This window comes from Saimiri boliviensis, chromosome 1 (assembly GCF_048565385.1).
Source record: "Saimiri boliviensis isolate mSaiBol1 chromosome 1, mSaiBol1.pri, whole genome shotgun sequence".
NCBI classification, from domain to species: Eukaryota; Metazoa; Chordata; class Mammalia; order Primates; family Cebidae; genus Saimiri; species Saimiri boliviensis.
In genome coordinates this window covers 90,863,201-90,875,503 of record NC_133449.1, presented here as the reverse complement: position 1 = coordinate 90,875,503, position 12,303 = coordinate 90,863,201, and the positions used below count along the sequence as shown (strand labels likewise).

At 53.9% G+C, this 12,303-nt stretch overlaps 1 protein-coding gene across 1 annotated transcript in view; it reads left to right on the top strand.

The window, feature by feature from the left end:
* Window positions 1-4,282, top strand: part of SH3RF3 (SH3 domain containing ring finger 3) — a 360,128-nt gene extending 355,846 nt beyond the window's left edge. The window contains exon 10 of the mRNA XM_010333743.3: window positions 1,222-4,282. Coding sequence (XP_010332045.2) covers window positions 1,222-1,390 — 169 coding nt within the window. The 3' untranslated portion in view covers window positions 1,391-4,282. The remainder of the gene's footprint in view (window positions 1-1,221) is intronic.
* Window positions 4,283-12,303: the final 8,021 nt, after the last annotated feature.

The window sequence follows — 12,303 nt, the reverse complement described above, 5'->3', positions numbered from 1 at the left end:
AAGTCGTTATAAGCAGAGGCCCAGCCACAAAGAGGGCTCAGAGGAGGCAGGCTAGAGTGTGGTGGAGGAGCGAACTCTTGCTAAGAGCCACAGCTAAGTGCTGTCAGGAGCACCTGCCACAGCCCAGAGCTCCAGCACCTGAGACACAGCACACCTCATCCCCCCAGGCCCCTGCAGGCAGAGGCCATGCAGGGAAGGCTTCTGTCTCTGCTTCCACACTAGGGCATATTGGTCTGAAAACAGGGACTCCAAAGAGGCCTCGGGAGGCCACAGGGGGCCCAAGTCTTGTCAAAATGAGATGTGAGGAAAATTGGGCCTTATTGATGTTGATGATGTGGCCTCAGCCAGTTCCAATTCTAAGGCACTTGGAAAAAATCTTACAATTTTTGGTGGCTCGTGCTCGTAATCCCAGCACTTGAAGAGGCTGAGGCCAGCAGATCACTTGCACTCAGGAGTTCAAGACCAGCCTGGGCAACATAGCAAGACCCCATCTCCACAAAAAATAAAAATAATAATTGGCTGGGCATGGTGGTGTGTGCGTTGGTCCCAGCTACTTGGGAGGCTGAGGTGGGAGGACCACTTGAACCTCAAGGATGGTCCAGGGTGCAGTGAGCTAGAATCGTACCATGGCACTCCAGCCTGGGTAGAAGAGCAAGACCCTGTCTCGAAAAAATAAGGACCATTTACCAAAACAATGTTCCAAATGCCCTTCACACATGACATGGGGTCCCAACCTGAGAGGTGGTAGTGCAGGTGAGGGCTGCGCTTTCCAGAAGAACCAACAGAGGGAAAGGTGAGAGGACACGAGTCCAGGGTCATGACATTGGGGCGGGGCAAATAGGGACACAGTTTGTCCTGACCGTTCCCCACCCCTGCCCCTGGGAGGCCGCAGTCTGAGTGGGTGGGCTTCCATGTGAGATGGGGAGTGCTTGGGTGGAGACTCTTCAAGGGGGTGAAACAGTCCAGCTTCTCCATAGATCAGCGTCTAAAAGGACAGCACAGGGAAATGTCTTTTAAAGTATTTTTTATTAAAAAAATGAAAAGTTTTAAAAGAGCTTTGAAAAAATTAAAAACAAACAGAAATTGTATAAAGTGGGACAATAGCCGCAAATGACAATCATTTACAATAGTGACGATTTTTAAGGAAAAGAGACAGCACAACCCGGCAGACGGAGATGGAGACTGTGTGGGCAGGGCTCACCCACTGTGCTGTTTCCCCAGGTACCGCGTGGTGGTCTCCTACCCACCCCAGAGCGAGGCGGAGATCGAGCTGAAGGAAGGTGACATCGTCTTTGTGCACAAGAAGCGCGAGGACGGCTGGTACAAGGGGACCCTGCAGCGGAACGGCCGCACGGGCCTCTTCCCTGGCAGCTTTGTCGAGAGCTTCTGAGGACTGGTGCTCCCTGCACCTGGCTCACAGAGGGGAAGGCCGCCCGGGAAGCCCCACGCACACAGAGAGGGAGCCATGGCACCCCCAGGGTTCCAGGTCATCTCCAAAGCACCAGGGTGGGGGCCAAGGACTGTGGAGGTCGTGCCTTCTCCCAGAACCCCCAACGGAGAGCGCACCTGGGATGTGTGCTCTCCGTTCCTTCTTCAAGGAAATGCCCACCCCCTCTGTGTAAGCTACAAAGAAAGCACCTTGAGGAAGAGAGGCAGGCCTGTGGCGTGGTTTGCAGCCGTGGCAGCATTCTCATTTACCACCTAAGCAGAGTCAGAGGCTGCAGGAAGTCCGTGGGCAAGGTGGGTGGCGTGGGGCCAGGAGCGCTGGAGATCATCTTTCTGGGCTGCCCTGGGCTTCCCGAGGGGCTCAGGTTGCTCCGTCACCATTCTATATACCTCAGTCACCTGCCGCCCGGCCACTCAGCAGGGGTGTTCGTGGTCCTGCGGGACCTCCTGTGAGGCCCTGGGGGTCCCTCGCAAGGCCACCCCAATGCCCCTGTGGGAACCGGAGCAGAATCTGTGGGCTTTGTCTCCTGCCACTAGTATATAAGCAACACTTTCTGTTCGCCACCACTGTCCCTTGCATTACTTCTTTCTTACAGCATATTTTTAACGTAAAGCTGTTAGACTTTATATATTTCTAATAAGTCAGACATTGCCTATTTTTCATACATCTGGTGCTGCCTTTTTGTAAAACTAGTAATGACTTGGTTGAGCTTGAAAGAAAAGATGTCTGAGGCGACATCAAAGGGGCAGAATTTTTATATTTCCCATATGGATTTGGGAGCGTGCTGAGAAGCCCCCTTCCTGCACCTCAGTGCTGGCCAGTACTCTGGGGGCTGGGGGGTGGATCCATTTAGCGGGTTGGAGGGAGCTTAGAGGCAGCCGGTTTCTTTAAACTCTTACCAAAACCCCGCGCTCTGTCTAGACGGTGATGATTATTATTCAAGACCTGGAAACATTTCGAGGAAGGGCCACTATAATTGTCCTTTTGTGTGGCGGTAGGAGGAGCACACAGGTCAATCCTAGCTGGGAAGGCAGAATCTTCCCTTTATTGCCTCAGAGAGAACTGCAATTAGCATTCTCAGAAGATGATTTCTTGGTATCAAAATGTGCAGTTTGTACAACAGTTCAGATCACCACCACCGTTCTTCTTTTTTAAAACTAAATAAATGCTCCCATTTCAGGCAGTGCAAACCTTCACCTGCTGGAGACCAGAGGTCCAAGGAGATCAGGGGGTTGCGGCACTGCACAGGCTTGCAGGATTGGGGAGCTGGGTGGGCGAGACAAGAGGAGGTACAGTGTTGATGCTGGGACCTCCCTGAGTGGGGTTGACAAATGTATATTCATTAGCATCGTGGCTCACTTCCCAGGAAGACTGATGAGGAGCCCTGTCGGGAGACAATTTTGTTCTCAAGATTCACACCTTAAGAACACATTTTTATCACCTGAAAATTTCAATCCATCACCCCTCTCTCCACCTATATTTTTACAAAAACCATTCAGACTTAAATTAAGCTGAATAAACTTGCCTTTGGTAACATAGGGTGTCACTGGTTTTCAGGGATGTGACCAATTCCAGAACTACATTCTCCTGCCTGGCATGAAGCCTTCGAAACCCGGGCCGCTTATTTTCAGAGTTCCTGTTTCAGGACGTGACTTAGCAACTTGTTACTTTCAGGTGGCTACTGCACTGGGGGAGGTCATGCCTTTCCCTCCCTCCAGATGATAATAGATTTAATAGACTTGAGAAATTGTGTTGGGAATTAAAGAAAAGGTCTGGCTTAAACACAGGGACTTGTGTGTGCCAGGTTAATGACAACCAAAAGCTATCTACTTAACCATATTTGCCAAACTTAATCAGGTGCCCATCACGCACAAAAATCCTGTGCGTGTTTGAATTCACGTTGTTACCACAGAGGTGCACAGATCAACAACCTGAATGACATAGGTGTTCTCCAGGGAAACCAGACTAAGTAAGTCTCCAGAGAATTTTTTTAAGTCTTTTTTATAAGGAGCACAGCTACCAAGCAACAGAATAGACTAACCCGGACTTTCTTCCTGTCCCAGGCATGGCCCACACGGTGCTCTTCACCCTTCTGATGGGGGGCGGGGCCACAGCCCACAGCACGCAGCATGGTAGAGAACTGGGGCGAGCATGAGTATCTCCATGTCTTTGGAAGATGTCAGCTGGCCCCTTTCAGGGCAGAGTCAGGGGCGGGTGTTGGTGCCACCTTGGGAAGGAAAGCAATGCATGGGCCTGGCAGAAATGCACAGCCCACTTGCACATCTGAGCATTTTAAGCTCATTCAGGCCCTGCAGCCTTCATGATGATGTAGCTCACAGACAGGAGCAGGAGCAGAATTAGCCCTTTCTTCAGGCCATCTTGTCTCAAAGGGCACATGTTTTGGCGGCTAAGATGAAACCAACCCTTACGTTGCATCCTGTCCCCATGATATACCCATCTTAGCCATGCAGTGGCCTTGGGCAGCCACAGAGATTTGCTTTGAGGAACATGGTAGAGTCCACAGCCATGGCTGAAGTCAGTGGACACCAAGGGGACAGGACAGCAGGCCACCAGGGGCCTCTGCCCAGAGGGAGGCAGAGGGTGGCGGTCGAGGGTGCTCTCCTGGCATCCTCATGGGGTGATGATGGGCTGGGCACCTCAAAACAAGCTCAGCTGACTGGGAGATCCTTTGTACTTTGCACAATTCACATACCCCCCCACCCCCCAGTGTTTTTGTTAGACACAAATGTCAGCGTGTGGTTTTGGAAGATTTGTCAGTGATGACGAACCATGATGCCTGTGTTTCCGAGTCTAAATAAAAATGAACATGGAGAAGCCTTGTGTCTGCATGTTGGTAACAGCTGGGTCCAGCAGAGGCTGAGAGGGGCCCGGGTAGGAGCAGCACCCGAAGGCACGGCCCACCTGCCTGCTGACTCATGCACCTGCCTCTCGGTGCTCCCGTGTCGGGGGCACCGAGTCTGTATCAGGGTAGTGGTAGTCAAAGAGATGGGAGAGTCGTGACAGCAGTGACATCAGATGTCTGTACCCACCACACACCAGAGACCCAGGAGCTGGGCAGTAATAGCCAAGCCACAGAGGCCAGCAGTGGGCTGGGTGGGGAAGGTCTCCAGTTCCCCTATGGGGGCTCCTGTGGCTGGAAGGGCAGGGTGGCTTGCTGTAGATGACTCGCCTTTTCTTGTCATTATTCCTGTAGATGACTCGCCTTTTCTTGTCATTATTCAAGTCCCTCTCAACCAGAAGGGCCTGGCATTGACCTCTGAGACAAGAACTCGCCTGGTCCTACCATTGTCTCTCTGGCCCTTGGGGTGCCTGAGCACGGCAGCCATTCTCCAGAGCACAGGATGGTGGTGCAGGGAATCCCACCAGCAGAAGGGCCCAGGAGGCCACTGATCCCCAGAAAGATGCATCTGTCTCAAATCAGCCAGGCAACCTGATACCTGGCAGAGGGCTGGCCTGCCAGCCTGAAACATGCCTGGAGCCGCGTATCCCTTGAAACAGGATTTCACTGTTTTCTTAGCTGAAACACGTATCTACATACATACACATTTGAGCTGGAAGAACACTTAGCAAAGAGTCATTTTACTCTACTCGAAAAATTCAGTGAACTTACCAGGCACAGTGGTGCATGCCTATAGTCGTAGCTACTCTGGAGGCTAAGGCAGGAGGATTGCTTGAGCCTGGGAGTTCAAGTCCAGCCTGGGAAACATAGACAGACCCTTGTATGAGCAAATAAAATAAAATTTTTAAAAAACTAAGGAACTTGTACGAGATTAAATAATACAGTGTGGACAGTCACTGGGGAGGATGGTGCAGGCTGTGCCTCCCTCCTGTGATAAGGAGGCCTGCGGTGTGCTCACTCACCCTCCCAGCAAGGCTGTGCAGAAGCCATTCCTGCCTCCATTTGCTACATGAGCACTCAAGGTTGGAAGAGGTTGAACGAATTGCTGCAGGTCACATAGCTCAGTTGACAGCCATGACTCGAATTCAAGTCTACTTACCCAATGTCAAGTCTACCCTCCCAACTCAAAAGCTGGGTGCCAAACTTGTACCCCTTTGTGAAATTGATATGTTAAGCACAAGAGTGTGGGAAGAGGAGAACCAGAGAAAATGCAGGCAGTGCCCATCACAGTCTGTCTGGAGAGGGTGCCTGGCAGCCCATCCTAGCTAGCCTGCTGGGCAGAGGTGTCCTGCCTATAGAAATTATACAGCAACCCCTCAGGGCCTGGTGCCATTTTACATTCAAATCATATACCTCACAGCCCATGTTCTAAATCCATGCTCCTAAGCAAACAAGTAGTTTGCCTTTACTGATTTAGCAACCTCGGGGAGAACGGTGGGAGTCAGGGCACTACCTGAACAGTAATCTACCACTTGGCCTGTGTAACTGAGATGTTTCTCATTAGCCGCCAGTGAACTGGGCCTTCAGTTGAAGCCTCAGTCCCTGTGAATTTTGTGATGGGAGCTGATATCCCTGCCTCTAACTGACACTGACAGGTGGTATGCCTGAACTGGGGGGCATTGGGTCTTCTTTCCCGGGAGAAAGGCTCCATGGCTGGCTTATGCGGGGAGCTGCAGGGGAAACCAGGAGGGGTGAGCACCACTAGCCCTCAGCAGAGCTATGAAGACAACACACAGCCGGCCATGATACAAGACGTTTGTGCTCAGCTGCCACACAGACAGCAGTGGGAGAAAAGGAACGGGCCCCAGCAGGCCTTGACAGCTGGGTGGGGGTCATGCCAGTCCTACAGGCTTGGGGGCTAGAGGCTGCAGGTAGAGACTGGCCAGGAGTGGTCAGCTCTGGGCTGTACGTAGGGGAGAATGGCCTGGACAAAACGCGAGCAGGGAGGAAGGTCTAAGTGTCTCTGCCAGTGCTGAGACCCGAAATGCCAAGGCAGACTACAGCGCCCTGCCCACTGCCATGAAGTCTGTGCTGCCCCAAGACTGCAGCTGAGAGGCACCCCCCTCCCGAGCTGGCCCCAGCCCTGGCCAGGCCTCACAGACCAGACACTGTCTCAGAATCTGTCGGGACGCTTGCAGGGCTGAACAGTCTATCAGAGTTCTCTTCTCCCTTCTGTTTCATGTCACTCTTCCAGGGGGTTCCCTTCACTTCCCAAAGAAGACCACATGTGGCTGACCACAAGGGACTCATCTGGGGCTTGTGAGCTGCTGGAGCCTTGCCTCCAGTCCAGCTGCGTCCCCAGCGTCTGAGGCTGGCTGTGTTTTGCTGATTGTCCTCTCTGTGCTCTCCAGAACTAGAAGCAAGGGTCTCCGTCTTCCCACAGTGGCTCCAGACCTTCTGCTCCAGATCTTGACCTCTCCCTCAGGGAAAATCCTGGGCTCAACGCTATAGCCACACCAGGGTCAACTGGTGTTTAACATGGTAAGGGTTAAATCCCAGACACCCAAGAAAGTGGCAGCAGTATGTTTGTCCAGGGCCCGTCATTTCAAAATGCCCCAAACCCAACTGGAGTCAGTCAAAAGAGGACTTCTGGACTCCACTGAAAACCCAAGGACAGTCAATCAGACATGTGCAAATGACGGAGCTGATGCTCCATGAGGATACCTGGCATCTGCTGGGCCTGGGGATATAAGACATCTTGCAATATGTGCATACTGTTCGCTCCAACCAAACAAAGCCTGTCCTGTTTGGTTTGTGCAGACTTGGGCAAAGCCTGTCCTGTCCTAAATGCCAAAAGTGGGTTCACTAAAAAACAGTGGTTTAGATATGTTTGCTTCAGGCATAGCTGGATCCAGGTGCTCACATGAGGTTTGTGGGCATTGCTGGGATCTGCTGCCCTCCATGTGGCTCTTTCCTCAGCAGGCTCTCCCCACCTTGCAGCATGACAAGGACCAGCAGGTTCAGGATGCCATCTGGCACGTTGCCCATCCTCACAGAAACAGTCCTGCTCCTTCTCAATGACCCAGCCAAAACCCTGGCAGCAACTCTCACTGGCTCCATTTGGGCCCATACTGCCCTCCCTGACTCAGCTATTTTGGACAGGGGACAGGTATATGCTGATTGATAGCGCCTGAGGTGCCAACCCTGCCCAAACTGCACGGGTTGGGAGTAGGGATGAGAAGATGCACAGTAGAGCTATTGGCAAAAACAGGAGGAGCTCGTGACTGGGCAGACAGAATCTGCAGATGCCCACTCCCCAGGACCGCTCTCCCAGGACACTGCCCGGAGCCCCATGGCAGTGTGCAAGAGCACAGGTCATCCGAGGGCCACCATACCATAAATGAGATATAAAAACTGGATCTAAAAGAAGTCCCAGAGGAAGTATCAACAGATATGGACATTATTATGAACGTAAAGAAAGATTCTTTATGTGAAAGAAGTCACGTTCTGTAATGTTCTAAAAAAAAAAAAAAAAAAAAAAAAAACAGATTAAAGCCTGGAGACAGCCAGGAAGTGTCACATGGGACACCCACCCACTGCACCCCTCGATGGCCCAGCTTCACGCACTCACTTATCAGATCAGTGAGCAGCCACAGATGAATGTAAGTGCTCAGACAGGGCACCCCAGCCAAGGCATGAAAGGACAGGCACAGCTGCCCACCCTAGCCAGAGTTCACATCTGGAGAGCAAGGCAGGTTGCGTGGGTAGCCGTTGACTCAGCGGTCTGTGCCTGAGGAGCAAGGGCACTCCAAACCAGAGACAGGGGGATGCAGCCCTCTCCATGACAGGCCCCAGAGTGTTTCCTGCCTGGACGTTCTTGGCAAGAATGCACACCAGCACATGGCAAGGCGCTCACTACCAGCTTACACATTCCTGCAGGAAAAATGGAAGGGCGTACCCATCCATCAGGGTCACATAGGACTCGCCTGGGTCTGGGCACCTTCTCTCCACCCCTTCCCACTCTACTCATTCATTCAACAGCTACTTCTGCTCTAGGTCCAGCACCAGTGTCACCGAGATGAATCCAGGCAAGAGGACCCACCCAGGTATTCAGGCCTTCCCGGATGTCTGCCCTGCGGGGCCCAGCCACCTATCAGATCATGCTGTATTTGGTGCTATGGAAAAAAGTGTGCAAACCCATGGTGCCTGTATTGGTCGCTTGGGCTGCTATATCAAAATACCACGCACTGTGCGGCTGAAACCACAGAAATGTGTTCTGTCCAGTGCTGGAGGTTGGACGTCCAATGTCGAAGTTGCAGCAGGGTTGGTTTCCTCGGAGGCCTCTCTCCTCAGCATGCACACGGCCGTCTTCTCACTCTGTCAAGCAGCTGTGGCGGGTCGTCTTGCCCAGATTCATCTCTGTGTGTCTTTATCCAAAGTTCCTCTCCTTTTTAAAATGAATTTGTGTGAATTTATGGGGCACAAATTTGTCACATGCCGTAGTAGTCAAGTCAGGACTTTTAGTGTATCCATCACCTGAATAACATACCGTTTCCCCTTTAAGCAATTTCTCATCATCCATCCCCTCGCCTGCTTCACCCTTCTGACAAGGACACCAGTCAGGCCAGATTAGGCCCACCCAATGGCCTCATTTTAACTTAATCTCCAAGCAGAGACACATGCTGGGACTTCAACATATGAATTTTCGGGGGATATAATTCAGCCCATAGCGGTGCCTGTGCTCATGGAGACCAGGTCATAAAGAAGTCAAAAGTTAAATTAATTAAAATAGCTAGGCAATAGCTACTAGGCAAATACTCTAGGGCAAAGTACTAAGGGATCACAGGAGACCGTCATCTATTTAGAGGGGTGGGGGCATGGAGGGCCACTTAGAGGTGTCCCGGTCTTATCTGGCCCTCTATCCACACTGTCGTCTTGTGTAGAAATTCACAAGGCTGGGAGAGGGGAAAGAATGCTTGGTTGGAGGGAACAGTGTGTGCACATACCCAAGGCTGGGGAGAGCTTGGTAGGGTCCAGAAACTGAGGGAGCCCGGAGCGGGAGGGGAGGGGAGGGCTGAGGTGAGAATGGTCAAGGGTGGGTCTCTGAGCCTTCCAGGCCAGAAGCAGGAAACAGCTTTTTCAGGGTTCTCAGGGGACGTTTAGACGCAAACTGTGTCGGGAGCGCCCTCTGTTGGTGGTACAGGGAATGGCTCGTATGAATGTGGGAAGCTGGCATGGCAAGCAAGATGCCAGGAAGAGGGCAAGGCGTCTTTGTCAAGGGGGAGGTGAGGGCATGTGGGGGAGCAGACAGTCCCGAGGGTTCCCGATGAGCCGGGCCAATGTGGAGGCTGAGGGGAAGCCTTCCACATGTCCTAGAGGGAAATCCCAAAGTAGCTCTTCTCACAGAACCCCGGTAAGATTCGGGGAGGGAGGAGGGATGGTGCAGGGCTCCCAGGAAGCTGCCAGCTGTGGGCACATCACAGCCCACCAGGATCCCATCCAGCAGGCCCGGGGACCCTCTGTGGGCAAGATGCCAGGCTTTGCCCAGTACTACACCAAAGGCCTGACTCCATCCTCACCTTCTGCAGCCCAGATGCTGGTGGGTCCCAGGGCTTCCGTGCATCCACAGCCTCTTCTCAACAAAACCGCCACTCATGTGTGCCACGGGGTGACCCCTCCTCTCCTCCCAACCTGGGCTGGGGAAGGGCCCCACTGACCAGGAGCTGGCCCTCTCCAGCTAAAGCCAGGATGAGCAGAGTGGGGCCCATGCTGGGTGGCTGCCACCAAAGCAAGAAAGGTTTTCCTGCAGGGGAAGTGCAGAGAGCAAAGGTGGGACGGGGCCAGAGGCAGGGGAGTGGGTCCTCCCGGGAGCTCCTGGCCTCTTCATGGGCCGTAGAGATGGTAAGTGCTTGTTAAGTACGTACTAAGCCCACACTCCGTGCCTGCCTCGTGTTTAGCACTCTATATCCATTGCCTCATTTTTCACATCAGGCTTATGAGGTAGGAGTTATGACCATGCAATTTCACAGATGGGGAAAGTGAGGCAGGGAGCAGTTAACCAACTCGCCTCAGGAAGGGGCAAAGAGGTGAGGCAGCTGGGATTCAAACCCAGGCCACACTCCTAGCCCTTCAGCTTGTTCTTGTCCTCAGGAGTCCTGGCTGATGTCAGGGCCACTGACACTTGTCCCTTTCTGACTTGCTGTGACAGTGCTCCCTGAAGCCTGACTCGGAACTGGAGATGAGGTCCCACAGCCACAACAAGTTCTCAGCTGTACTCTGTGGCCTCTGAGGACAGCACCAGGTGGCCCTGTACACCACAGGCCCTCGCATGGTGGCAACATACTCTGATCAAAAAGAAGAAAAAGTTCTCCCCCATCCTGTGTGCCTCTGCTCGGGCCTGCAGGCTGGCGATTGGCAGCCTGAGGAGAGGCGTTCTTGCAGCCAGGCTAGGAGAATCTGCCCACCTGGAGGTGCCTGGGCCACATGGCAACCAGCTAAGGCCAATGGCTGCTGTGGCAAGGCTCAGATCACCGGCAGAGAGTCGGGGCCTGCAGGGAGGGTTGGGGAGGGGCACAAGCCCTTGGGTCAGGGGCAGGTTCTAGCCTCGCTTCTGCCTCCAGCTGGCTTTGTGATCCGAAGTGACTGAAGATAGGGCTGTCTCATCTACTATTAAGGTCTCTTCTATGGAACTGCCCCACAAGTTCTCGTCCACACCCTCCCTGTGTTTTCATGGCTGCTGCCCCACACCCCCAAATAAGGAATAGGGGGTGGCCAGAAAGAAAGGTGAGGTCCTGCATCCCTGGGAGGGCATGCCCAGGAGGCCGAGGTGGGGTGGCCTCCATGTGTGCCCCCTGGTGCCCAGAGTGGTGCTGCCCGCAGCAGGTGCCAATGCACACGTGCTACAGAATTGTCCCAAGTGGCGTTGCTGCTCAGAGGTCGCCGGGACTCCCAGGTGGGAGTCGAGCTGGGCACCAGACCCATCTCCAGGGCACACAGGAGCCCCATCACATGTGACAATGAACTTTCTCTACAACTCTGATGAGGGCTGTGACATCTGTCTCAACATCCAGAACGCCTTTGGGGGGCTTGTCTGCCCTTTTTGGCCTGCTGGAAACTCTCCTCCTGGCTCTGGCCTGGAACCCTGGCCCTCCTCCTGCTGGGCCCCGGCTCCTCTGTCCTTTGCTGTGTGCATGCCTCAGCGACTGACATGTGGGCCCCACGTGCCCCGGCACCCCCACCAGCCCTCCCTGCCTTGCCTCCCTGCTGCTCCCCGGGTGCTCCCAGCGTGTCCTTCCTCCTCCTTCTGACGTCCAGCAAACCACCACATGGTGCAGCTGATTTCACCTCTCACTGTGGCCTCCGCCACCCTCCTGCCCCCTCCTGAGTCAGGTTCCAGTGCCCAGAGATGGTCCTGCTGGGCATACATGGCCCAGGCTGCCTGGCATCTGCTCTGTACCATGCTGGGTACCCAGGGATTTTAACACCACAAGTCCCCCCGCCACCCTCCCTGGTCTACTGCAGCCACACCCGGTCTCCTGGTCTTCACTGCGTGTCTCTCTGTCTACACTCCAGGTTTTTCTGAAACATACTTGACTGGAGCCGGCTTGCTGGGCCCTGCAGGAGGCAAGTCATCCACAGAGGCTGAGCAAGAAAGAGAAGCCGGGCAGGCTGGGCACCCTGGAGAGCCCTTGGGAAGCCCTTGGCTTCCCCCTCCCAGGAGCTCCTGCCTTTCCCAGGGCCTCCAGCCTGGGTGCCCTGAGACCCACTACCCATCACCTGACTCTGACCCTTCCCCACCCCCTCATGGGCCAGCAGGGGAACAGCCGCCTGCTGTTCCTTCACCTCCAGTTCTAGGGGCCCCCCACGACTTTGGCCACTGCCATGGCAACCATCTTGCATGTGAGGGGCCTGGCAGCCTGTTTCTGTCCTGAGGTGGGTTCTCAAGAACCCAAGGGAGGAAAGCCTGCAGGAGCCCACACAGCACTTTCCCTGCACA